We start from the raw sequence: 25547 nt of genomic DNA on the forward strand, positions 1-25547 counted from the left end.
CAAATTCTTCATTTTATTAAAAAAAGAAACCGAGTGGTTGTGGGTTTTTTTTTTGTTTGTTTGTTTTTGCAGAAGACCACTGCACAGAGAGAAAATGGCAAAGCAGGGATATGAACCAAAGTATCTGTGCTCCATGCAGTTATGTTTCCATCTGTATCTCTTCTGATTCTGGTCAGCCTCATCAGCAAACATTTCACTATTGACCTGTACTAAGCCTCCTAGAGCTGAGAAGTGCAGAAGGGTAATGGTAGAGGGATACTAGATAAATGGAATGTCTAGAATGGAGGGGATGCTGGTGATGGGAGCAAAGTGGAATTCTTGTAATGGGCTCTTCCTGGGTGGTTATTTATATGTAAGTCATAGGCTGCCTTTTTTTTTTCCTGTTCTTCAAGAAATTGTTTTAACTCCTACAACATGAAGACGAGCAATCAGCAAAGGAACTCGGCTGCTGCATATTGAGTGCTATATGGGTCCAAGTCCCTGCTGATCCTGAACGATCTCAATCAAGAAAAAAACAACACAGTGAGAAATTGACAGTACACAACTGGATGGCACCTTTGATGCTAAATTTCAGACAAATTTTAAGATGCTGTGAAATTTTATATTGGAACCTTTGATGTCAACCTGTGGAAGTGCCGACCACATGCAAGGTGCTGGAGATTAAAAAGGTCAAAATGATATAATCCCTGCCCTCACGTAACTTACAGTGTAATACGGGGCTTGAGAATAAAGAGCTTAGACATAGTAACTGAAATAGGTTTCTTTGAATGGTGCAGTCAGAATGCAGATCACTCTGTAAAGAAGTCTGCGAGCATACAGTAGAATGGACAATTCAAAGGCAGTGACTTATCAAGTCAAGAAGATAAAGATGCTGCACTTTCTCTTCATATTGTCAAATGGATTTCACTGCACTAAATATGTAAATGATTTTTTAAAATTAAGGGCTTATAATTATGTATTTTCTTCCCTCTTTGACATAATAGCTTTTGTACCACTTCAAATTGGATGCTATTATCAAAGATAACCAGACTTAATGTTATTTTGACAGAAGCTGCTCTCTATATTTTTTACTCCTCTGAAATGCAAGCATTTCAAGAAAAATCCATTTTTCAATGTAAAATGAAAAGCACAGTTAATACTCTTAAGAGTTACATTCATAAAGCAATATTTTGTGTTAACAAAGAACTAGAAACAAAATGGATGTTCTATTATATATGAAATTATTATCCACTAAGAAATTAAGACCACAAGAAAATCATAGGAAATTAGCAAATCTGCCTAAATGTTGTTGTTCAGTCATGTACAACTCTTCATGATTCCATTTGGGGTTTTCTAGGCAAATATACTGGAGTGTATGCCATTTCCAGCTCATCTTACAGTTGGGGAAACTGAGGCAAATAGGATTAAGTGACTTGCCCAGGGTCCCACACTAGTATCTGAGGCCAGATTTGAACTCTGGAAGACTCATCTTCCTGAGTCCAGGCCCAGCACTCTATCCACTATACTACCTAGCAGTTGCCCACATATACACCTACACATAGCTAGTAAGTGTCTGTGGCTGGATCTGAACTCAGATCTTCCTGACTCCAGGCCTGGCACTCTATCCACCATACCACTTAGCTGCCCATCTGCCTAACTAAGGGCTCTTAATCTGGAGTTGCTTTAAAAAATATTTTGTTAACTATAATTGGTTTCTTTTTAATTCTCTTGTCTTATACACTTAAAAACATTTTTCTTAGACAAGGGGCCTTTGGGCTTTACCAGGCTGCCAAGGTGGGGGAGGAGGAAAAAGGGAGGCATTCATGACACAAAAAAATCTCAAACTAATTCACAATGAAATAAGCAGAAAAATATACACAATGACAAGAAAAATGTAAATCAAAAGGATGAGGGAAGGAAACTAACCTCTGGATAATTATAATAACAAATTTTGGTCTCAGAGAAGAAAAAGAGAATTAATTCACTCAGCAAAGCAAAAGGGATCACATGTTGTATAGATTGTCATATAGTTCTACACGATATCTGTTTTTGTTTAACTTTTTAACCCTTTTATTTTAAGGGTTCAGTCTGGGATAGAGGGGCAGCGGGAAGAGGCACTGTGCCCTTCTATCCAGAAATGCCTGTTGTGTAAAAAATAAAAGGCACCACTAAAGCTTTTTTTATTAATTAAAAATATTTTGAGAGCAACTTTATTCTTAAACTCCATAGGGGATAGGGGACAAGACCTGTCATTTCATTAGTACATGGAATTTTGGGGTGAGAAAACTCCTATACATCTACATCAACATCTTCTCTACAACTGATGGCCTTAAGAGAGATGTCCAGAACACTGAGGGATTGATTTGGCCAGGATCACAACACGGCCAAGTCAAAGGAGCCCTTGAACCGAGGCCTTTTATCTCTCCACTAAACCACAATGCATCACTGACATCGTCAACTCACTCATGTCTTGAAGACTTATTTCACATTGTCTACCCAAAAACCACATTGTCCTTTGTCAGGGGACTTAGGAAATAAGACACAGTATTGAAAAAGAACCTCAAGTGAACTTCTCCCTTCAAAGGATCCCTTCAAAGGGATCTCTCACTTTGGAAAAACTTACTTCATTAAGAAAAGCAAGAATTGAAAGTCAGATTCAGTTTCCCCAAGTTAGCCAGTTGTTAAGGAAAATCACTTTGAACAAAGGCTGGTTTACAATCTGAGGATATGGATGCTGTGATAATAAATAATGAAACCCACATTTCTGACAAAAGTGAGAATGACTTTGAATGAATCACCTGGTTAAGCAATTTGCAGAAATAATAAAGGAAAACTTCAGTCTCCTATTTGATCAAAAGAAACCGTGTGTGTGTGTGTGTACACTATTAACTATACAATTTCAACACATTAGTAAGGTAACATGCCATATCAATAATGTCTGTCTCTATGCTGAAAGAGACATCATATCCATAAGTAAATCTCTATATTAATGAATGAATTTTAAAGTATATATTAAGTATTATGTACTTAACACTGAGGATGTAAGTGAAAAAATGAGATATTTATTTGTAGAGGATCGATCTCTCTGTCTCTCTCTCTGTCTCTGTCTCTCTCTTTCTCCAGAATGACTAATCCTCAAAGTCAAGCTCACAAAAGCTTTTCAATTTTTAGGGTTGTTCTTTCTCTATACCTAAGTGGTAGTGTTCACCAAGCCAGGAAGCAATAATTACATCCTCTCAAGAATGAACTCAGTTTTCTGAAAAGGACCAAGATTCAAATTTCACTGTAGCTGAGTTACCAAAACTCATGTACTTGACTCAAATCTGGAAACCTCATTCAGCTTAATAACTTGGACAAGTCAAGGGAATATCTGGTTTTTCATCACCTTATAAAAGCAACGTAAAAGTGCAGTGATGAAAGTATAAGGAAACAAGGGGTGGGAGAAAAGTGCTAGAGAACTTGACATTTTCTAGAACAGAATAAAGAGAAGTGCATCTGTTTAAACAGTCAACTCAGCAAAGGGAAGATATTCCATCTTCGAGTGATGGCCAGACAAATTATATGAACAGATGTTAGCCATACCAATCTGGTGGAATTCTAGCTCCCTCCACATCTGCAGATGGAAAAGGCTTCAAACCAACAAAGGGCAAGACAGAAGATTCCCCAGTGCAAAACTATTTCTTCCTCAGTACCTGCTCATTTTTAAAAAGAAAGGAAAAAAGGGGAAAAGAAAAATTCGAACAGAACTTTCACAATGAAATTACCAATCAATTTCTTTCAAATGTAATCTATGGTGAAGTACCTTGCCTTTGGATTTAATATCCTCTTGCTGAACCAGATAATGGGGTGAGCTAAGAGTTCTGAGCTTTTAAAAAGAAAGGTTTGTCAAGTAAAAAAGTATTGTCATCTCTAGGAAATAAACCAAGTCACTGAAATACTTCTTTGAGTGATATAAAATCAAAATCCTCCTAACTGCATTTCTGTGAGTGTGTAGCTAAATGACTAATACACATAATCACAGAGGCAGAATTTTTAGGTCTTAAAAGGTTATTAATGATTATGCTGTCTGATCATTTTTATTAAGAACTTTTTCTCTAGATCTGTTTTTCATTACTGTGGGAAACTCTTGGTGTGGAAATGCACCAATGCAGATTGGCAACTGCACTATAATTTGGGGTCTGACAGCTTTGACCAGGACACTAAAAGGTTTCAATATCAGGACCCCAAACCAGGTTTTCCAGACTTCAGTCCTAGCCCACTATCTGCTACATCACATTGCTCCTTACTTTTATTTTAAAGATAAAAGAAACTGAAACCCAGTGTGAATGACTTACCCAACTGAATAATGTTTTAACACATTAACTTTTACAAGGCACTTTCCTCAAAACTACCTAGGAATTGGTAGGTAGAACAAATTTTTTTACATTTTACAGATCATGGATTTTTGGAGGGGGGGTTTAAGGAGGGAGGAAAATAGAGGGATCTCTAAAAAATGCACATATGGCACTTTTATGTTTGATCTGCATTGTTAACATTTTTGTCATTACTTCTTAAGTTTAGACAATCAACAAAATAATAATCAAGTCATGATTTTTAGTGTTTGCTGATTTCAGAGGTGAAACACTCCAACTGAAAGTTTAACAATTAATATGAGGTGGCCCTAGCATACCCTTGTTTGGAAGCAATCTAAGATGTCATTCAGCCTGAACCTCTCATTTCAAGGATGTGGAACAGGAGGCCCCAAGAGGGTAAAGGAAGTGATGGGGCCACCATTACACATTCCTTCAGTAGCAGAGCAAGACCTAGAACCAGAACCCATGGTTCCTGATTCTCAATCTCATTCTATTCAATGAGTACTTATTAAATTTCCTGCTATGTATTTTACCAAATACTATACTGTACAAGGGTGGAACAAAGATGAAAGGCAAAAAATCAAACAAACAATAAAACAACAAAACAGGCCTCGCTCATATTTGGGGAAGGTGGAGGAGGGAGGGCCCCAGCACATACATTTGCTCTGTATTTCTACTCTGTGGCCCAAGCTGTTTTCTCCAGTGCTCAGCCTGTATCATCATCCCTTACTCTGCATGTCTATTTTCCTTCTTTTTCTCTCTCTCTTGTTTAAAAATTAATTTATTTTAAACTTAAATACTAAAACTTGAATACACAATTAAGAAAAGACAAAGAAACATTATAAACTTAAATACAAAATGAGAAAAGAAAAAAAAGCATTACCACGTGTATAGCTGAGAGTAAGAGAGGATTCAAAATATACAGCAATAAATTTCCATTTCAAGAAAGCCTATATAATAAATACTACACATTGTGTTCAGAGCTGTCCATCTTTTCTTTGCTTCCTTGTAATTTTTCTTTTGTTCTCTGCTGTGCACTTTTTACTTTGTTCTTTTTTTCTCGTATCCTCTTGCCCCATCCCCCAAGAAGGCTACAATTAAGTACAGATACACACACACACACACACACACACATTCTATAGCATCTGGACATCTAGGGGATGTTTTCTGTATATTGACATCAACTTCACTTTATCTAATCTCACCAAAGAAATTCTGTTTTTCCTTTAGTCCTCATCTCTTAGTCCTGCTTTCAAAACCTGTAGTGATTAAACACTGGTCAACAGATATTTGAAGAAATTCTTAAGGGGAGCAAGAGGTACTCAAGAGAGAAGGATACAAATTCTAAAACATATGTTGTGTCCTACTTCACCTGAAAATAAAGTAAAAAGAGATTAACTTAGTATGAATTAATGCTGATACAACTCCCTCAAAGGTCAAGCTCATTTAGATATAATTATAATAACCCCAGTTCACATTGTTAGACAGGCAGTGGGGTGTGGTGGAGAGAGCACTGAATCTGAAGACAGGAATCCTGACGCAGACATTTGCCAGCAGTGCAACCAAATCATTTGAACCATCTTAGTCTGAGGTTGCTCACTTATAAAATGGGGATAACATCTGTACCATTTAATTCACAGAAAGGATTGTGACGATCAAGTGAAATGACATTTATATAAAACCGTTTTGAAAACCCTAAAATGACACATAAAATGTCATATATACAGTTATAGATATACATACATGTATCTATACACATCCCTATGTGTAGTGTCATCCAGTCCAATAGACTCACTTTACAGTTGAGGAAACTGAGGCCCAAATTATGTCACTTGCCCAAGGTAGTAGGAAAAAAAGTTAAGAATCAAAGCCCGTTCTTCTGACTCTTGCATTCTTTCAACTATATCACACTGTCCAAATAGATATTATATCATGTACACACATACACAAGCATGTTCAGCACACACATGCACACATAAGTGTATGCAGATGTGTGCATACATGTGTGTGTGCATGAGAATGCAGTGCTTTATGGTTATATATCTATTATCTCAAGAAGAGGCACCTGTGGCATAGTGGAGAGAGAGCTGGTTTCACATTTGGGAAGGCCTTGGGCTCATGACCAAACTCTAAGACATAATGGATGAGTTTCCTTGGGCCTGTTGCTTAATGTCTCAGTGCTTCAGGTAACTCTTTAAAGAGCATGAGCTTCAGAGAAGACACCAACCTTCATAGGAAATAGGAATTTTCTCTTCTGGTTGATGCTGATATCAACAAAATCTCAAGTAATTCCTGCCCTACCACAAGAAATACATTTTAAATATAAACTAATAGATGAATTCATGAGATTATTAAGATAAAATAATTTTCCATTTTCTTCTTTAATTAGGGATTCAATGAACCCAAATAGTTTATCAATCCTGGAACGATTTTATAACGTTGGGTTATAATATAACCTCAAATTGACTCCTAGGAAATCTTCCCATTTCAACCTTCTTTCCCTTCCAAACCTGTCTTCCTGCTGTTTCTGCATAGATATGGACAGGTCATTCCTTGGATCAAAACCCTTCAATGGCTCCCTATTAACCAAGTACCAGTTAAAGTCCTTAGCCTGTCACTCTAGATCCCCTAGTGGTGCTTTATCATACATTACTCTCTGCTATAAAGAATCATAGACCTGGAGCTTGTAGGGACCTTTGAGATCATCTAGTCCAATTGGTTCACTTTACAGTTGAGGAAACTGAGATCCAAAATGTCGCTTGCTCAAGATCACACACAGTTAGAAGAAAAAAAAAGCCAAGAATCAAACCTAGTTCTTCTGACTCTGATTCCTGCACTCTTCTTCTGAAGCATTTGCTACCTTTCTTCACCCCATGCTCTGTTCAAATCAAGCTACTTGGACTTAACTCATACACACTTCTTCTGTGCCTATGTTCTCATCATTCCTTATGCTTGAAATACCTGTCTCTCCTCTCCCACTCTGAACCTAGACTGTACACTTTGTACCAACACCTTTAAAGACCAAAGCAAATTTCATTCTCTACATAATGCCTTCCCTGGTCTCTTTAGTCAAATTAATCAATAAACATTTCTTAAGCACTTACTTAGTGCTAAGTACCGAGGATACAAAAAGAGACAAAATACAGTCCTTCTACCCTAGATATTTGTGTAGCTATCATTTTCTCCTACTACACTGTAGCCAGAACTTCTTAAACTTTTTCCAGTCAGACCCCTTCAACACTTCTCAAACTGTGGTTTCCAGCCATGATCCACAGTTTGAGAAGCCCTGCAGTGTAGACTGTATGATGGCTGGAACCATGTCTTTGCAAACTTTCTATCTCCCTTATTGCCTTAAGCACAGTATTCTGCATACAAGAGATAGTTAAGAAATGTTAGTCAAATTGAATTGAGGTTGAATTCTGATTGGAGGCTGGAGAGGAGGGGAAACTATCATAGCTGAGAAGTTAGCTCCAACTCAAATCACATAATAAAAGAATGCTATGGACAAAAAAAAAATCCTCTGAATGTTTGATGCTAATGAGTTCTCAAGAGCAAAAGAAAAAAAGGAAGATAAATTTAGTCTACATTATTTGCATGAATGGATGTCAAGCATACTTCTGGTTTTAGAGCTTTAACTAGTTTATAAATTTTATATATTTTGACATTTTAAATATAATGTAAATAATTCAGCCACTTAGGCTATGAGATATGGCCACTATGTGTTTGAATTCCAGGAGAAGAAGAAAAACCCCAAATAGGAAATAAAAGCACACCTTTTATAAACAAATAGGTCATTATTTTATACATATATTTAGATGTAAATATACGTCTAAGACACCAGGTAAAACATGCTCCCATAATTATCTTAAATATCTTAAGCAGGAATGAAACAGGCGGCTGTTGTTTATCTAAAACAAAATTTTAAAACAGATTTTGGGAAAACCAATCTATTTCTAGGTTTTTCAGAATGACACTTTTTCAGTTAGAGCTGATTAGTAAGGACATGTCTACAGAGTCAGCAACACTATACCATATGTCTGCAAATGATGTTGAATTCCATGGCTCACAGGAAATGCTCAGGGCTCCTTGCTGGGGATGACAAGCATTCTGGCCTTAATTGACATTTTTTCTCTTGTAGCCAGGGAGGTGGTAGATCTCCCACAGCTGCAGGAACTGTTCATTCCTAAGGATACTTCAGAGGAAGAACTGACAGCCAGGCATCTGGTGGTAACACTGACTCTATCCCAGACTGCCTTAAGCATCAAGTGTGAGGGGAATTCAGATCTTAAACATGATGCTACCTACACTATGTGCTTTTATGCTGTCCTAACCCCAAATCTCACTGAGAAACATCAAGCACAAAATGAAATTTAGCTGCTTCCCACGGCAAGAAAAGGTAACGGAATTTATAATTAGGATTCTAACTTTGCATTATCAAAACCAATAATGTAGCTTTATTTATTTTGATAATGCTGATATTTAATATATATATTTCTGTCCAGACCAGATTTTACATAATCAGCCATTTGTAACCTTAGTTTTTTTTTAAAAAAATTGTAATTTATAATTTTAAACATTATTTTTAAATTTTGAATTCCAAATTTTCTTCTTCCCTCTCACCCACTCTCCTAACCCACTGAGAAAACAAGCAAGCTATCAAATATACATGTGAAATCAGGCAAAACCTATTTCCATATTAGCCATTACTTTTTCTTTTTTTAAAGCAAGAAAAATAAAGTGAGAAAATTATTCTTTAATTTGTACTCAGTTCATCAGTTCTCTCTCTGGAGGGAAAATGCATTTTTCCATCAAGAATCCTTTAGAATTATCTTGAATCACAGTATTGATCAGAGTAGTCAAGGCTTTGACAATCTGACAGCAGATTATTTTTATAACATTGCTATTACTGTCCAGAATGATGTCCCAATTCTTCTCACTTCACTTTGCATCAGGTCATATAGGTCTTCCCATGTTTTTCTGAACACTCTCCCTCAACATTTCTCACAGCACAACAGTATTTCCATCACAATCATATGCTACAACTTGTTCAGACATTCCCCAGTGGATGAGCATCCCTTTAATTTCCAATTCTTTGCCATCATAAAAAGAGCTGCTACAAACATTTTTGTACACATAGGTCCTTTTCTGATTTCTTTGATCTCTTTAGGATACAGACTGAGAAATGGTTTTGCACTTTTATAGCCCTTTGGGTCTAGTTACAAATTATTCTCTAGAATGGTTAGACCAGTTTACTACCCCACCAACGGTTCATTAGTGTACCTATTTTTTTCTTTCATCCCCTCCAGCATTTGTCATTTCCAATAGTTGTGAGGTTGTACATCAGAGTTGTTTTAATTTGCCTTTCTCTAACCAATAGTAATTTATTTGGTTTTTGTTTTTTTTTAGGCAATTGGGGTTAAGTGACTTGCCCAGGGTCACACAGCTAGTAAGTGTCAAGTGTTTGGTCTGAGGCCAGAATTGAACTCAGGTCCTCCTGACTTCAGGGTCGGTGCTCTATCCACTGCTCCACCTAGTTGCCCTTAACCAACAGTAATTTAAAGCATTTTTTAATTTGACTATAGATAGCTTAGATATCTACTTCCAAAAACTGCCTATTTGTACCTTTTGACAACCATTTATCAACTGGGGAATGGCTCTTAATTTTACAAATCTGACTCAGTTCTATCCTCAGTATATGTCTGAGAAATGAGACCTTTATCAGAGAAACTTGCTGTAAAAACCTTTGCTATTATTTCATTGTCTATGATACTTTTTATCAAAATGTAGTTTCTCTAATTATCTCTTTTAATTAGGCCTACTTTTTATTTTTGCTTTGTTGAGATCATGATTGCTATCCCTTCCTTTGTTTAGGTCAGATGAAGTATATTGGATTCTGCCCCAGACCTTTATTTTAACTCTGTGACTTTCTATTTCAAATGCAACTCTTGTAAACAACATATTGTTGGATTTTGGTTTCTAATTCATTCTGCTATCTGCCTCCATTTTATGGGTGAGCTCATCCCATTCACATTCACAGTTATGATTACTGTGTAGTCTCTCTATCCCATTTTCTTCTGTTTCTTCTTTCTTTTTATCCTAAGCCTCCTGAAACATATTTTGCTTGTATTAATTCTCCCTCCCCTCCCCAATCCTTTCTCTCTCCTATTTCCCTGTTGGGTAAGTTACATCTCTATACACAACTGAGTGTGCTATATATTACACACACACACACACAAAATTTTTTTCTTCCGTCTCTGAACCAATTCAGATAAGAGTAAGATTCAAGCATTGCCCCCCCCATCATCCCCTCCACTTGTAAAAGCTCTTCCTTGCATACCTCTTTTATGTGAGAAAACTTCTCTAGACTCCCTTGCCCCTTCTCCCAGTGCATCACTTTTTCTCATCCCTTTATTTTGAGATTGTTCTTAGGAGTTACATGTATCAATTTCCCATACAGGAATGGAAACATTTTAACTTTATTGAGACCCTTATGATTATTTTTTCAAGTTCACCTTTTTTTTAAAGAATTTTATTTTTAATTTATGGAATAAAACAAGCATTTCTACAACACAGTACAATAAAAAAAGTTGATTGCATATGAAACTGTAAATCTACCACGTATAACTTGCTATTCTTTTCAAATATAAAACATAATTATCTTGTAAATTCCTTTTATTTCCTTCCCTCCCCCTCCTACCCTAGAGACGGCTACCATCAGATACAAATAGGTATATACATGTCAAATTATTCTGTATATACTTCTGTTTATGTTTACCTTTTTGTGCTTCTTGAGTCTTGTGTCTAAATGTCCAATTTTCTACCCAGCTCTGGTCTTTCCATCAGGAATGCTTGAAAGTGCTCTATTTCATTAAATAATCACTTTTACTCCTGAAGGATTATACTCAGTTTTGATGGGTAGATGATTCTTAGTTGTAATTCTATCTCCTTTGCCCTTCATAGTATCATATTTCAAACTCTCCTGTCCTTTAACATGGAAACTGCTAAATCTTGTGTGATCCTGATTGTAGTTCCACAATGTATGAATTGTTTCTTTCTGGCTGCTTGAACTACTTTTCTCTTTGACCCAGGAGCTCTGGAATTTGGCTCATTCTAGGATTTCTTTCAGGGAGTTATCAGTGGATTCCATCAATTTCTATTTTACACCCTCTGGATCTAAGCTACTGGGGCAGTTTTTCTTTCACATATTCTTCTAATTTTTCCCCCTTTCTTTTGACTTTGTTTATTGTTTCTTGATGTCTCATGGAGTCATTAGCTTCCACTTGCCCAATTCTAATTTTTAAGGAATGATTTTCTTCAGTGAATTTTTGTACCTCCTTTTCCATTTGACCCATTCTACTTTTAAAGGAGACCTTTCCTTTACTGAATTTTTGTGCTTCTTTTACCATTAGACTAATTCTATTTTTAAGGTATTATTTTCTTCAATATTTTTTGTCTTTTTACCAAGCTATTGATTCTCTTTTCATAATTTTCTTTCATCACTCTCATTTATTTTCCAAATTTTTCCTCTACCATTTATTTCTTTAATTTTCAGGAATTCTTGTTGGACTTGGATCCAATTATCATTTTTCTTAGAAGTTTTGCTTGTAACAGTTTTTGTTTGTTCATTTTTTTCTAGCCTATTTCTTGACTTTTAACTTTATGTTAAAGCTGGGCTGTGTTCACCTAGGTGTTAGAGGCACTGTCCCAAACTTCAGGGTTCTTCATGTTGCTATTTTCAGACCTAGTTTGGGGGAGAGGGGCATGCTGCAAGTTTTGGGGGCTTCCAAGGTGGTGTGATGCTGGGAAAGGTACAGTCATTGCTCTCCTAGTTTGTGCTCTAGTCTTTACCCAGGAAGGACATCTGGTCCCTTGCAACCACAAGTACTCACTCATCTTTGCTTTGGATCTGTGACCAGGGCCCCTGTTCCCTTGTGATCAACCCCCAGCACTCCTCTCTACCTTGGAACTACAACCCAGAAGTACACATGGGCCAGTCCATGCCAGTTGTACCCTGGGACACCAAGAGACACCTTATAACCTCTTTCTGACCAGTTGTCTGATGCCCTTACCATCTCTGGGTGAGAGTTCTTTAAGTTACTACCATGGCATGTGTGGTCTCTGGACAGGCTTCCACTCAGTGTCACAAACTTATCCTCCTAACCTCCTGAGTTTTCTTAGGCCAAAAAAAAGTCTCACCCTAACCTTTTGTTAGCTCTGCCACTCCAAAATTAGTTTTGAAGCATTTTTTTAAAAAGTTGTTTGGGGGCAGCTAGGTGGTACAGTGGATAGAGCTCCAGCTTTGGAGTCAGGAGGATCTGAGTTCAAATCCAGCCTCAGATACTTGATGCTTACCTAGCTGTGTGACCTTGGGCAAGTCACTTGACCCCAACTGACTCACCAAAAAAGCAAAAAAAAAAAGTTGTTTGGAAGGCAATGTTCAGAGAGTTCAGTTGGGTTGCCTCTAATCCACCATCTTGGCTCCCATTTAAATAAGATTCTGCCTTCATGAAGGTACACCAGTGTTAACAGTCTAGCAGGTGTGCATGAAATTCCAAGATCTTGCATTTCATATGAGGAACACTGATGCAAATGACAGCTATCATTAACAAACTGCCATTTGTATTAGTGCTCTTCCTGTCATATTCCTTTCATCTCCTTCTAATCATGAAAATCTGAATCAACCCTGACTATCCTCTCTAATATCAGGTATGCTCTCACTAATGTCCTCTCTGCCCTCCCCCAAATACACTGAGCCAAGATCAGGAATAAGCAGACTCTTTGTTCCCTACTGTGACTTCTAAAACTCTCTTCCTGCCACCATCACTGATTCATCTTCCCTCCTTCACCGTTTCACCCTGTCCAGATATATCACCCAATCTGATCCTGGTGGCAGTGATCCACCAGCCCCTGGGTAATTCTTCTTCCTTGAGAATTTAATGTCTATCTCATGGTCTTCCTTTGCAATCCTCATACTTGGGGATTCCAATGCACATGTTGATATCCCCTCAGACACTTTTAAAAACTCTCCATTTCCCCAACTTCCTCAACTCTCATGACTTGCACCATCATGCAAATTCAAAACACAGGGACAGTCATTCTCTTGGTTACATTATCACCCACAAATTTTTCATGTCCATAATCCAGAACTCTAAAATTCCTCTTTCTGAACAAAACTTACTGTTTTTCACTGCGCCTTACCATATATTCATCCTCACCACAACTTCTAAGCATTCTACCTCTCTTCCTGAATCCCTTGGTCTTTCAACCCTGCTCTGGCCCCACTTTCCTCTTTTTGACAGCTCTTTTAATATACTGATCCCTTAAGCTGACAACTGCTCATCCCCTTCCACACCCCAAACCTGGAAACCTCCCTCTACCATCTGCCTTCTCTGTTCTTATTTGTGTGGTGTTGAATAGTACTAGAAGAAGGCACACAACCTTGTTCCCTGAATCATTTAATCTCAATGGCTACTCAACAACCCTTTCTATTCTCCCTGAATGTAGAGGGGCCACCCCTTCACTCATTGCTTAAAGAGGACTGTTCACTGACTGGGCATTGCTTCACTCAAAGTGAGAACCTGAAAAGACCTTAGCTTAAAAGGGCCAACATCTCCCACTGCATCCTGGGCCACCTCCAGTCGTCCTGATCCATATCTGGCCACTAGACCCAGATGGCTCTGTTGGAGAAAATGAGGCTGGTAACTTTGCACAGCCCTCCCTCACTCAAATCAAAGTCAATTGCAAGTAAAGTCATCATCTCCCTGATGTCATGGTCCTCTTCAAGAACAAAGGATTAACCACAACCACAACCAAAACCATGCACAATCACCCTTAATCATATTTCCCATAACATCTTTAAACTTTCTTATCTCTCCTCAAGCCATGAACAACATCCACTACTCACTGTTCTTAGTAGAGTGCTTTATACTCTCCCATTCCTGCCAAAAACTGGGACCACTTATCTTGAGCTCCCTCTTCTAAATATAAAAATCATCTCAATATGATTAATAATTTTTAAGTAACCTAATTGCCATGATCTTCTAATTGCTAAATAACGTACTCTTTTTTCAATCCTCATCTTTCTGTTGCTTTTGACATTGCTGACCACCCTCTCTTCCTGGATTCTCTCTTCTCTTTGGGTTTTCATGACACTTTTCTCTCCTGGTTCTCCTCCTACCTATCAGACCCCTCATTCCAAGTCTCTTTTCCTAGATCATCATTCATCTCACACCCACTTCCTGTGGGTACACTACAGTTTTGTCCTAGATCCTCTCTTTTGTATCTACACTCTCTTGGTAAGCTCATTAACTCCTATGCTTTTAACTCACCTCTGCAGATTACATACTGCCCCAGTATTCCTTGGAGGCATCAAATGCCTACTGGACACTGCAAACTAGACATGTGGGAGACACACCTCAAACTCAATATATTCAATATCAAACTCATTATATTTCCTCCTCATTCCTAAAACCTCCTCTTCCAAAATTTCCTATTTCTATCAAGAGCACCTATATGCTTCTAGTCCACCACATTCATAAGCTTATTCATATCCTAGACTCTTCACTTCTCTCCTCCCATATATCCAACCATTTGCCAGATCAAACCACTCCTTCTTAACATCTTTCATATCTGACCCCTTCTCTCCATTCACACATCTGCCACCTTATTTCAGGATCCCCATCACCTAGGTTGTTGCAACAGCCTTCCAATTGGTCTCTCTGACTGCAAACTCTAGTTTACCCCTATAAATTGTTGCTAAAGTCATTTTCCTCAAGCACAGTTTCAGCTTGTTAGTTTCCTACTCAATGAACTCCAGTGGCTTCCCATTGCATCTAGGTAAAATATAAACTCCCCACAGCCCCAACTTTGCAGGCTTGTTAGACATGACTCTCCCTCTTGTACTCTTTGATTGAGTCAAAGCAGCCTCTTCTCTTTTCTTTACACTTGATACCCCATCTTCATCTCAGTGTCTTGGCACTGGTTCTAATTTCATAAAATGTATTCTCTCCTTACTTCCAATTCACAGAGTCATTCTATTCCTTTAAGATGCAGTTCAAGGACCATTTTCTGGATGAAGTCTTTTCTATTCAAATCCTAGTGTCCTCCCTCCCACAATATCTTATAAATAACTACTTTGTACATATTTATATTACTCACTTCATATGGATGCTGCATGTATCTATATGTATAACATGTTTCCTTATTGAAATTTGAGTTCCTTGAAAGCAGGAATTGTTTCATTCTTTGTACTTGTATCTCTAAGATCTAGTACACAGTAAATGCTTTAAAAATGCTTGGTGAAGTGAAGATAATTCTAGTTTACATACCATCCCAGGCAAAACTGTGTAAGGGGGTCTGGCAAAGAGTTCAGTACATATATAGTAGATACCTAAGAAACACTAATGAAATTGCACTGATGATCTTGCACAAAGTGGGACTTAATAAACATAACCAATAGATTTTTATCATCTTGCACAAGGAGAATATCCTTTGGTTTGTTTATAAGGAGGCCACCTGATGAAGGAGCAGAGGGTCCTTATAAACCCTAGATCCTAAGAGTAGGTATGACCTGTTGTTACTGCTCATAAGGCTCTTTTTTTAAAGGCAATTAGGGTTAAGCGACTTGCCCAGGGTCACAGAGCTAGAAGGCTCTTGATAGATAGACAGGCAGTTATATGTGAGCTACAGATACATATATTTATGGGGACAGGGAAAAGAAACAAGGGCGACAAGAAAGAGACACAGAAGCTATATATTAATAATATTAAATATGATGTTTATATTATATTACATATAATATATATTATATATAATATGTACATATAATACATACATTTTAAGTATAGCTACTCTATAAAGGAGATGAGGGACCCTTCTAGCTCTAAACTCCATGTTCCCATGTATAGGTACAATCTGTTATATTTCTAAGCTGAGCCTGCACATTAGCAGCTAGAAAACAATAGGTTTATTAAGATGAAATAAATGCATTACTTTAAAAAAAATAAGAAATCAAGTGAATGAGGAGCTGACTACCAAATTTTGCATATGAAGCTGTGGGCTTTCGGTAGTCTACGCAACCACATTCATTGAGAAACTACATTTGGGCTGAAGGAAATTCCACTAAGACTAAAACAATATGTTTATGATTGAACACATTACAGAGAAAAACTGAAGAAAAAATAGTGGTAGACCCTCTGGTAAATTTCTGTGCCATAAATCAGTGCCTCAGCCTGACCTCCTTCAAGATCTTCCATGTCACAACCATACCCAACACTCATTTTTTGTTTTAAATCAAAAGCATCATTATTATATGTCTGGGTAACTATCTCTAGCTATGTGTCATAAGGTAGAATTGAGTTATCATTAAGAACATTATTATTAAATTTGGATCAAGCAGGACCAGTGGATAGAAATTAGTTGGCAGAAGATTTTGGCTCCATGTAAGAAGGAAATTTCCAATAATTCTAAAACCTATGATTCTATGAAAGAGAGCTCTCATCCCCAAGTGAAATGCCATGCATCATAAGTCAGTGAGTTCCCCATCACCTCAAGTATTCAATCAGAAGTATGATGACCACTTTTCCAAGACATTTACCAAGAAGCAGGAGACTATACCTAGATTATTTCTAAGGTTTCTTTCAGTGCCAAGATTCTATGATTTTCCAAAGACAGAAGGTACAAACAGTGGTTATCTGAGGAGAGCAGCGCCCCCCAACCATAACTTTCAAGAGACTTGAATAACAATTGACAATGACATACTGATTTAAGACAAGCAAAGCATTTTAAATATTTCATCTCTTTGGTTCCTCACAGACAACCATGTGAAAAAATTACAGGCAGAATTATCCAATTTTGCAGGGGAGGAAACAAGCTCAGATAGGTTAAGTGACTTGACTAGAGTTGCACACCAAGTGAACGTAAGAGGGAAGATTTGAACCCAGGTTTCTCCTGGCTCTGAGTCCAGTGTTCTTTTGTGTACATCCCACCTGCTATTTTGGAAAAAAAAATTGACATCAATACCCATTTCTTTTGATTTTTAAGGTATTTAAACATGCTTCAGAGCCAGGGGCACCAACTCCATAGAAGCATAAACATAAAGGAAGAGCTGCACATTATCTTACTTGCCTCATTATCAAGGAAACCACAAAGAGTGATGTGGCAAAGCCGCGCCTACGACAGTCACCATTCTTCTTCTGTCTCTGGTGCATCTCCCCTCCACAGTTGTTGCAGCAACGGCACATGCAGAAGCACAGCCCAACAAGGGGCAGAAGCACAACAAACAGCAATCCCAGGCCAGCCAACACAATAAAGCCGATTTCATAGTGGGCAATCTAGCAGTCAAACAGAAGGAACAGGAGGGGTTAGGGCATGCCTCACGATTCTCATTTCATACACCACCACTTGATCATTCCATGCGTGATTCTTTTTTTTTCTCCCCAAAACCATAAGAGAGCAGAGAAATGAGTCATCTGTAAGATGGCAAAGGGAACAAAGGAAGCCGGAACTTTTCTTGGTGACTTCTGCTCCCTCTGAACTTAGTAGAGGTCAGAATGCACAACTCCAAATTCAAAGCAAACAATGGTCTGACTTTAGCATATCAGGTGAGGATTTGTCTTATTTTTGAGGCTTCCTGAGGTGCTTTGTTTAACACAATTAAAGGAAAACATTGATTCCCACAATGGGTATATATTAATGTATTAATACATTAATTAATTAACACACCCACACATATATGTATTAAACCAAGGCATGGTGCAAATGGATTCAAAAAAGGAATTAGAGGATTTTTAAATGACAAATCCAAAACTGGCTACTCAGAGAGGTTAGAACACAACTCATTGAGAAAACTGATGAACTCCAAGTGAAATTGAAGCATATTTTCTCACTTTTTCTTCCTTTTTTGCAGCATAGCTAATATAGAAATATATTTTGCATGACTTCACATGTATAATGGGCATCATTATTGCTTGCCTTCTCAATGGGTGGAGGAGGGAGAGAATTTGGAACCAAAAGTAATTTTTTTAATGTTTAATTAAAAAAAAAGATCTCATTTTTAATGTTGACAGCAGGGAATATAATCATCTCCTCCTTCCCTTCTTCTACAGTATACTTCTCAGGGTTTCTGCTGACAACAATATCCCGGAGAGCAGAGACCACAGGTAATGACCCAATATGGCTGCTCACTACTTTCCTAAGAGCCAAGATGACTTTGGTACATAATTAAGTGTCCCAATAATATCTTCTCTGGGCCCAGACTCATCTTGCCTTAAACCTAGAGAATAGGATTCCAAAATATAGCATGAAAAGAAAGTAACTAGATTCAGAAAATTCATCTTATTCCTGGAGTCCATGCATACAATTACTTATATTTGCTCAAAGCAATACATTTACATAAGAGAAACTAGGAACTCTGCAGTATACATATGATGGACAATTCAATATAACAATGCTTTCTGCAGCAAGGAAAAGAAAAATGAGGCGGGTTTTTGTGTGAGTTTTTCGTTGTTTTTTTTTTCTGATAAAGCCCTCTATTAGAAACCAGTCATTACGTGTGTGTGTGTGTGTCTGTGTGTGTGTGTACACACAGACACACACATATATTTTTCACTTTATTCCAGTGGCTCTTTAAAATGCTGTTATTTCTTAATACACTGAAAAACTTGAACTTTACAAGGAACCATTTATTTCTAATACTGCATGTATGACAAAAATCTACATATAAAAATACATACATATATACATACATAGATGAATTCACAAAATCCTAAAATGAAAAGAAAGGTTTAGGCATGGTTTAGACATTGCAGAAGATATCAAGGTAAAATAGAAACCATGCAGATCTCATTGAAATCATCACAACAAAGACAATATCATGGGACATCTTGGCAAAAGTATCACCATTGGCTGCTTTTAGTTAAAGTACAACACAGAATAATGATAATAGTGATAGGGTCAATTACCTTTAGGGTCAAGACAACAAATTCTGGCTGTGGAAGCCAAAGCAGATGAAGCGTGCAGCAGAAAAAACAAAACAAAACACAAATGAAAAATCATGGGAATAGTTAATGCCTAACTAAAACTAAGTTATCTTGAACAGAAGGTATAATTGATAGACACAAAAAAGAGGGAAGCAGAACAATACAATGCCTTTTTCTCAATTGGGGGGGCCTTGTTCTCCTCCACTAAAACCCAATTCTAATTTCTCATCACTGTGTGGAGTTTTACATACTGAGCTCTCAAAAACTTTATCAGCAGACAACTCAGGCCCTTCAGGGAATTCCCAAGCAGATAGGCTTCCAGAATGGGCCTAGCAAGGGAAGGTTATACAAGTACCAGCCTTACAAAGTTCAGAAAGTCATCACTAGAAAACTGGTCACCAGGTAATGAATTTTTTTGGCCGTGGTAACTCATAAAATCATGTTAAAGGTATGGAATAGGGTGCAATATATGTCAGAAGACACGGAGCCCACAATAATGAAGTTACAAATCTTTAAAAGTATTGGTACTTCTGGTATTTGTATTTAGGTTTTAATTTTTCTTAATGCTATCAATAAGTGATTTTCTGCCACAGGCTAGATTGTGCAGGTATGATTGTTATGGACTCTAAATCAAGACTTCTTAGTCTTATTTTGTGTTGTGTGTACCAAGCTGGGAGTCTGGTGAAGCCTATGGGCAATTTCTCAGAATAATGTTTTTATTACAATACATAAAATTAATGTTTTTACATACAACACATAAAATGATGATGAAAAGCAATTATATAGAAATAAAGGTATACTTTTTTTAAAATCCAAATTCATGGACACCCCTGAAATCTATCCACAGATTCTTAGGAGTCTGTAGACTCCATCATCATCAGCAAGGATTTATTAAACACTTACCATGTATCAGGCATTGCGTTAAGGGTTGAGACACAAACAAAGAAAAACACAATTTCTGCCCTCAAGGAACTAACTTTCTAATAAGGGAAGGAAACTTGGAAAAACTACAAACATACAAGATATATACAACATAAATGGGAGGTATTCTCAAAGGAAAGGTGCCTTGAAGAAGCTGGGATCTGAGTTAAGTCCTGAAGAAAGCCAGGGAGCAGGGGTGAAGAGGAAGAGCGTTCCAAGGATGGGGGACAGCTAGTGAAAAGCAAGAAGACAGGAGATGGGGATGCCACACGCTTGGAACACAAAGAACCAATTAAAACTCCCTCATCTAAATCCTTCTTCAGTAGTACTTCATGCAAACATGACCATGAGCAGTGAGAATATTCCCTCTCACCAATTTGGATGGCAAGTCCTCTAAGACACAGTAGATGTTCTATGAGAGTTGCTGTAACATAAAAATTCAGCACTCTGTAACAGACCTGGTGGGAAAAAATCAGTCCAGACTTCTCCAGCCTGGCGGGACCTGTCAGAGCTTGTGCCTTGGTAGAACTTTTGAGAATCTAGGATCATCTCCACCTCAGGATATATGGCATTAATATCTTGTCAAAAATAGAAGAACCTTTTACCACCCTCAATTTTCTATTCCTCTGAAAAAGTAGGACATGATGGGGGCAGAGGGCAGGGGGTCTTAGGAGAGGATCTTTAGGGGCTAGAAAGAGAAATAAAAAGTAGATATGCTAAAACTCTTCACTTTGTTCTTAGCCCAGCCAAGTGATAATGGCAACATAGAAGCCAAAAACATGAGGTGAAGGGGAGAGCGAGGAACACCTGACTATGTTTTCCCCAGGCTTCAGGCCTTAATAGATTGGAAAGGGCAATGTTTGCCATTATACTGAAACTTGGTTAAGATATCTAAACTCCTGGTATGTTCTCATTTGAATAACAGGATTGAGCGCTGGGCCATGGAATTAGGGAAATGCCAGAAGGCCAACAAATCAAGTCATGAAATCAGGTCATATCTCCCGGGATGGATGACAGCATGGCCTACAAGTCCCCCAGGCCTTCTGTATACTAGCATAGAGGGCTTGTTATGTCCAGTTTCCAGGTATCACAAAGTCTGCTCTAGCCACATAAAAGCTTTCAAAAGAAAGCCTAAAGCTTGAAAATAGCATCTGCAAACAATAGCTACATCTTAGCAAAACAAGCTGTTTTTATCAACTGAGCCAAACAACCTCCTTTTGAGGTTTTTTTATTTTTGTTTGCTTGTTTTTAAAGGTGAACTGCTTATGTCATAGAAAAGAACAATAGAAACTCTGAGGCAGTGGTCTGATTTGGGGCTTCTCCTTTAGGGTTTATGGACGCAACGCCCTGAAGCTGGGAATCATAACTTGAGATTCCTTTGATTCCTCCATAGCACCAAAAGCAATGCTGGGTCAAGCACACACTGGGCACTCAATAATTGCTACAAAGGCTAGCAATTCCAAAAGTCTATTCACTTAATAAACATTTCCTGAGGTACCCATCAGTCTGAGTGCACGTAAGATTGTGCACATTCTTTGTCCTTTATGGAAACCCTGAATATATTGTTCTCAGTGGAAGGTAGGTGTATGTCAAAGGCCAGGATGGATTATCATCACCCGAGACAGAAAGAATAATTAAGCTGATACAAATAATCAATCCTTAGAAACCCAATTACAATTGTGAGGAATATTAAAGAAGCACGTCATAGTCATATCAAAGTAAAACAAAAGGGCCTAATTAAAGGCAGTGGTAGAAAATTCAAAGAATGAACCTGGTTCAAGAAGAAACTTCAGGAAAGAAAGAGTAACAAAGCAGTTAAATGAACAAGGAATATTTAAGTATTAAACACAGGTCCAGGTGAAAAATAATAAGGTGAACAGATAGACGATCAGTGGAAATAGACCATGGTAGGGTTTAACTTGACCACACAAAGCTCTTATACTCAGTGATGAATTGGGAATTAAGGCAACTCAGGATTCTGGATGAAAATGATCGACAGAATGAAAATGAAGAAGAGGTCAGCATTCACCTTGGACCTGATTCATTCCTAATTTAGTCACACAGGCTAAAGGACAGTTATCTGAGGATTTGCCAACAAAATCCAAAAGATGATATACTTCATTACTGTAACCTATCCAGGGTGTGACCACAAGGTAATGATGCGGAATTTGTAAAAAGAAAAACCAAAACTTTTGCAGTCAAGTGAGTGCTGTCCCTGCCTTACGAGCTGTTGTTTAATAATTTCAGTCATGTCTGACTCTTGGGAACCCCATTTGGGGTTTTCTTGGCAGAGATACTAGAGTGGTTTTCCGTTTCCTTCTCCGGCTCATTTTATAGATGAAGAAACTGAGGTAAATGGAGTTAAGTGACTTGTCCAGGGTCACATAGCTAGTAAATGTCTGAAGCCAGATTTGAACTTACAAAGATGAGTCTTCCTAACTCCAGGCCCAGTGCTCTACCCACTGTCCCACCTAGCTGCCCTACTAATACAGATCTTCAATTCTACTACAATTTAGAACCTTAGAGAGTTACTATGACTGTGAGGGGTTAATTAACTGCTCAGGGCCACACTGCCAGCATGTGTCAGAGGACAGACTTGAACCTAGGGCCTCCTGAATCTGAGGGTGGATATCTATTCAAGATATGACTTTGCCTATCTTACAACCATAATATTTTAATGAGGGGCAGTTTCTTAGATGGAGCCAGGTGGCCCTTTTGTGATCAAGATTACAAGTCAGAGAGATGTCTCTCTTCTCCCTTAAAAATGTGACTTTCTTAAAACCTCTATGGCCTCAAAGAGTCTTTAAAGTTTCTTAAGCATGAATACAGAATGAATCACCCTTGGAGGACAACAAACCCTCCTTGATCCATAAGCTGCAACAAGTTAATTAGATTATTTGTGACAGGAACAGTACAATAAAGGTAATAAGATACAAGGTCAAGTGGAAAGGACTCAAGTCACCCCAGGTGGGATTGGGGGTGGGGATGGAGGGGAAGGAAGGGTTTACCTATTATTTTGCTATGAACACAGCCCTCAAAGAGCCCTTGCCCCTATAATCCAGGGCAGAAGGAAAATTACTTGAAAGAAAATATAAGCCACATTTAGGAATGCTGGGTTTTTCATTAATTCATGTAGCTTCAGATGCAATAATTAGTCTTTATTCCAGAAGACTGCTAATGACATATATTTACCTTCTATTGCTAGAAGGCCTCAGAATATAAAAACAGAAAATGTGTCAGTTTATTTTCTTCAAGCGAGTTGTATGAGGGAAGGCTATTTGGAAGGACAGTGATGTTTTTTAAGTACCAATATTACATTATGTGAATGTATGTTATCATGAATGCCACCATGGTGTAGTGGATGGAGATGGATACCAAAGTCAGGAAGACCTGGAATCACATACTACCTCTGACACATTATGGCTGTGTGACTCTGAGTCAGTCACTTAACCTCACAATGCTCTAGGTAACTCTGGGAGGCTATAAATTGGAGAGAAGGTGAATGACTGCATTGGCAGAAGGAAATTTTTTCTTCTGGGTGAGTTCCCTCTCCTCAAGAAACCACAGCACCAGTCCCTAACCCAATCCTTATGTTGTCACAGGTTCCAGAAATATAAGGAACCATAGGGTACGTCTTCTCCAACCTCATTTTACAGTTGAGGAAACTGAGGACCAGGAAGGGAAGGGACTTGCCCAAGGGGTTCAAACTTAGGCTTTCTGACTCTAAATCTGGCCTTCTACACCAGACCACACTTGGGTAATACTAATAGACATTCCCCTAATGAAGTGAAGTCTTCTTTTGATCCTACCCATGGAGTTTTCTGGCAAATGATCTAGTTCTATGCCTTCTCTCAAGTTCAGATGCTTTGCCTCTAACATACCCAGCCTTACTGCTGTTTCTGATCCATTTTGGGGTGGACTCAGAAGGAGCCAGGCACTGGGTCTCCTTGAAGGCAAGCACAGCCCCAGCTCTACCACACAACCAAGTGCATCACATCTTTCTAGTTCAGGAGTTAATTGCTGTCCTTTCCTAAAATCTTGGCCCCAAGGCTCATCAGGGCCATTTCCACGGTTTTAGAACTATCTCCTAGAGAGAGATTCTTAAGTTAACTTAGGGCCATGAATTTGCTTTAAAAAATGTTTTGATTACTGCATTTCATAATAACTGATTTCCCTGGTAATATTATTTATTTTATGCATTTAAAAATAGTATTGTGAGAAAGTGGTCCATAGGCTTTACCAGGCTGCAAAAAGAGCTCATAAGGCAGAGAAAAAACTGGTAAGAACCTCTGCCCTACAATCCTGGAGTATGGTCCCAAGCATTCTCTTACAACCCAGAACCAGCTGCTAGTAGGCATATTATTTCTTGGAGTCAAACCACATTGCAGGCTGCAATTGCTAAACTAATTCATTCTTTAAGGGAGAAAACAGTGAGTGTCTTTCTCTTCCCAGGGATGAGGGGTTGGGATTGGTACGGATGTACATTTTTGAGATATGTAAACAAAACTAGTGGCCTTAAAGAGCTAAGCATACCTCCCAAAGTATCAACCCACTTTACTATCAGGAAGGGGTTTAAAGTCCTGGGGAGAATCTGATTTATCTCTTAAGTAATTCCCCTTTTGCATAATCCAGGCATCCCGTAAGCCTTTCCCAGGAGTTTCTGAGCATGTGTATGTTTTCCTGAGTATCCCTGTTCACTAACTGAGTGTGCCTCATTTGGGGTATCCAGGGTGTTGTCCCTTTAGAATATCTGCACTCATGGGACACACCAGTCATCTAAATAAGTCAATGCTTCTGTCAGTTAAAGTACTTTGTTGACTTCCAAGAGGTATCAGGTCAGCTACTGAGCAATTTCCTTCTTCAGGAGACATTCAGATATTATGCTGATATTTATAGTCACATAAAGAGAAAAAAGAACCCACAAATAGGACATGACAGCTGGTTGGGGATCCTGCCACCCAGGATACACAAACCTTTGGTACTCCTCATCCCACCCCCATCCGACTAAACCCAACATACACTAATAATCAACCCAAGATTAAAGAACAGAAGTATCCATTGTGAGAGAGAATGGAGGTCATACCTTGCGAAGTGATGTCAATACCTATGGAATTTCAATCTGAAATGAATCCACTCTGAACAAAGTTTTGATTTTAGGTCCTGTTTTTAAAATATTTTATTAGTTTGGGAAAAGAACATTCCATTAATGGAACTTTGACTAATAATCTACAAGGCCATAAACTCAACTTTTCCACCAACAGGTTAAATAAAAATGAGCATCAGGTACAAATCTGGTAACGAGTCATTTACACGATCA

At 38.1% G+C, this 25547-nt stretch overlaps 1 protein-coding gene across 5 annotated transcripts in view; it reads right to left on the minus strand.

The window, feature by feature from the left end:
- The window catches only part of PROM1 (prominin 1), a 151661-nt gene that overhangs the window by 61731 nt on the left and 64383 nt on the right, over positions 1–25547 (minus strand). For all 5 annotated transcript variants that reach the window (XM_027836693.1, XM_027836692.1, XM_027836689.1 and 2 more), the window contains exon 4: positions 17457–17662. In XM_027836693.1, coding sequence (XP_027692494.1) covers positions 17457–17662 — 206 coding nt within the window. The remainder of the gene's footprint in view (positions 1–17456; positions 17663–25547) is intronic.

The sequence above is a fragment of the Vombatus ursinus genome, unplaced genomic scaffold, assembly GCF_900497805.2.
Source record: "Vombatus ursinus unplaced genomic scaffold, bare-nosed wombat genome assembly UNPS02014818.1, whole genome shotgun sequence".
Taxonomy (NCBI): domain Eukaryota; kingdom Metazoa; phylum Chordata; class Mammalia; order Diprotodontia; family Vombatidae; genus Vombatus; species Vombatus ursinus.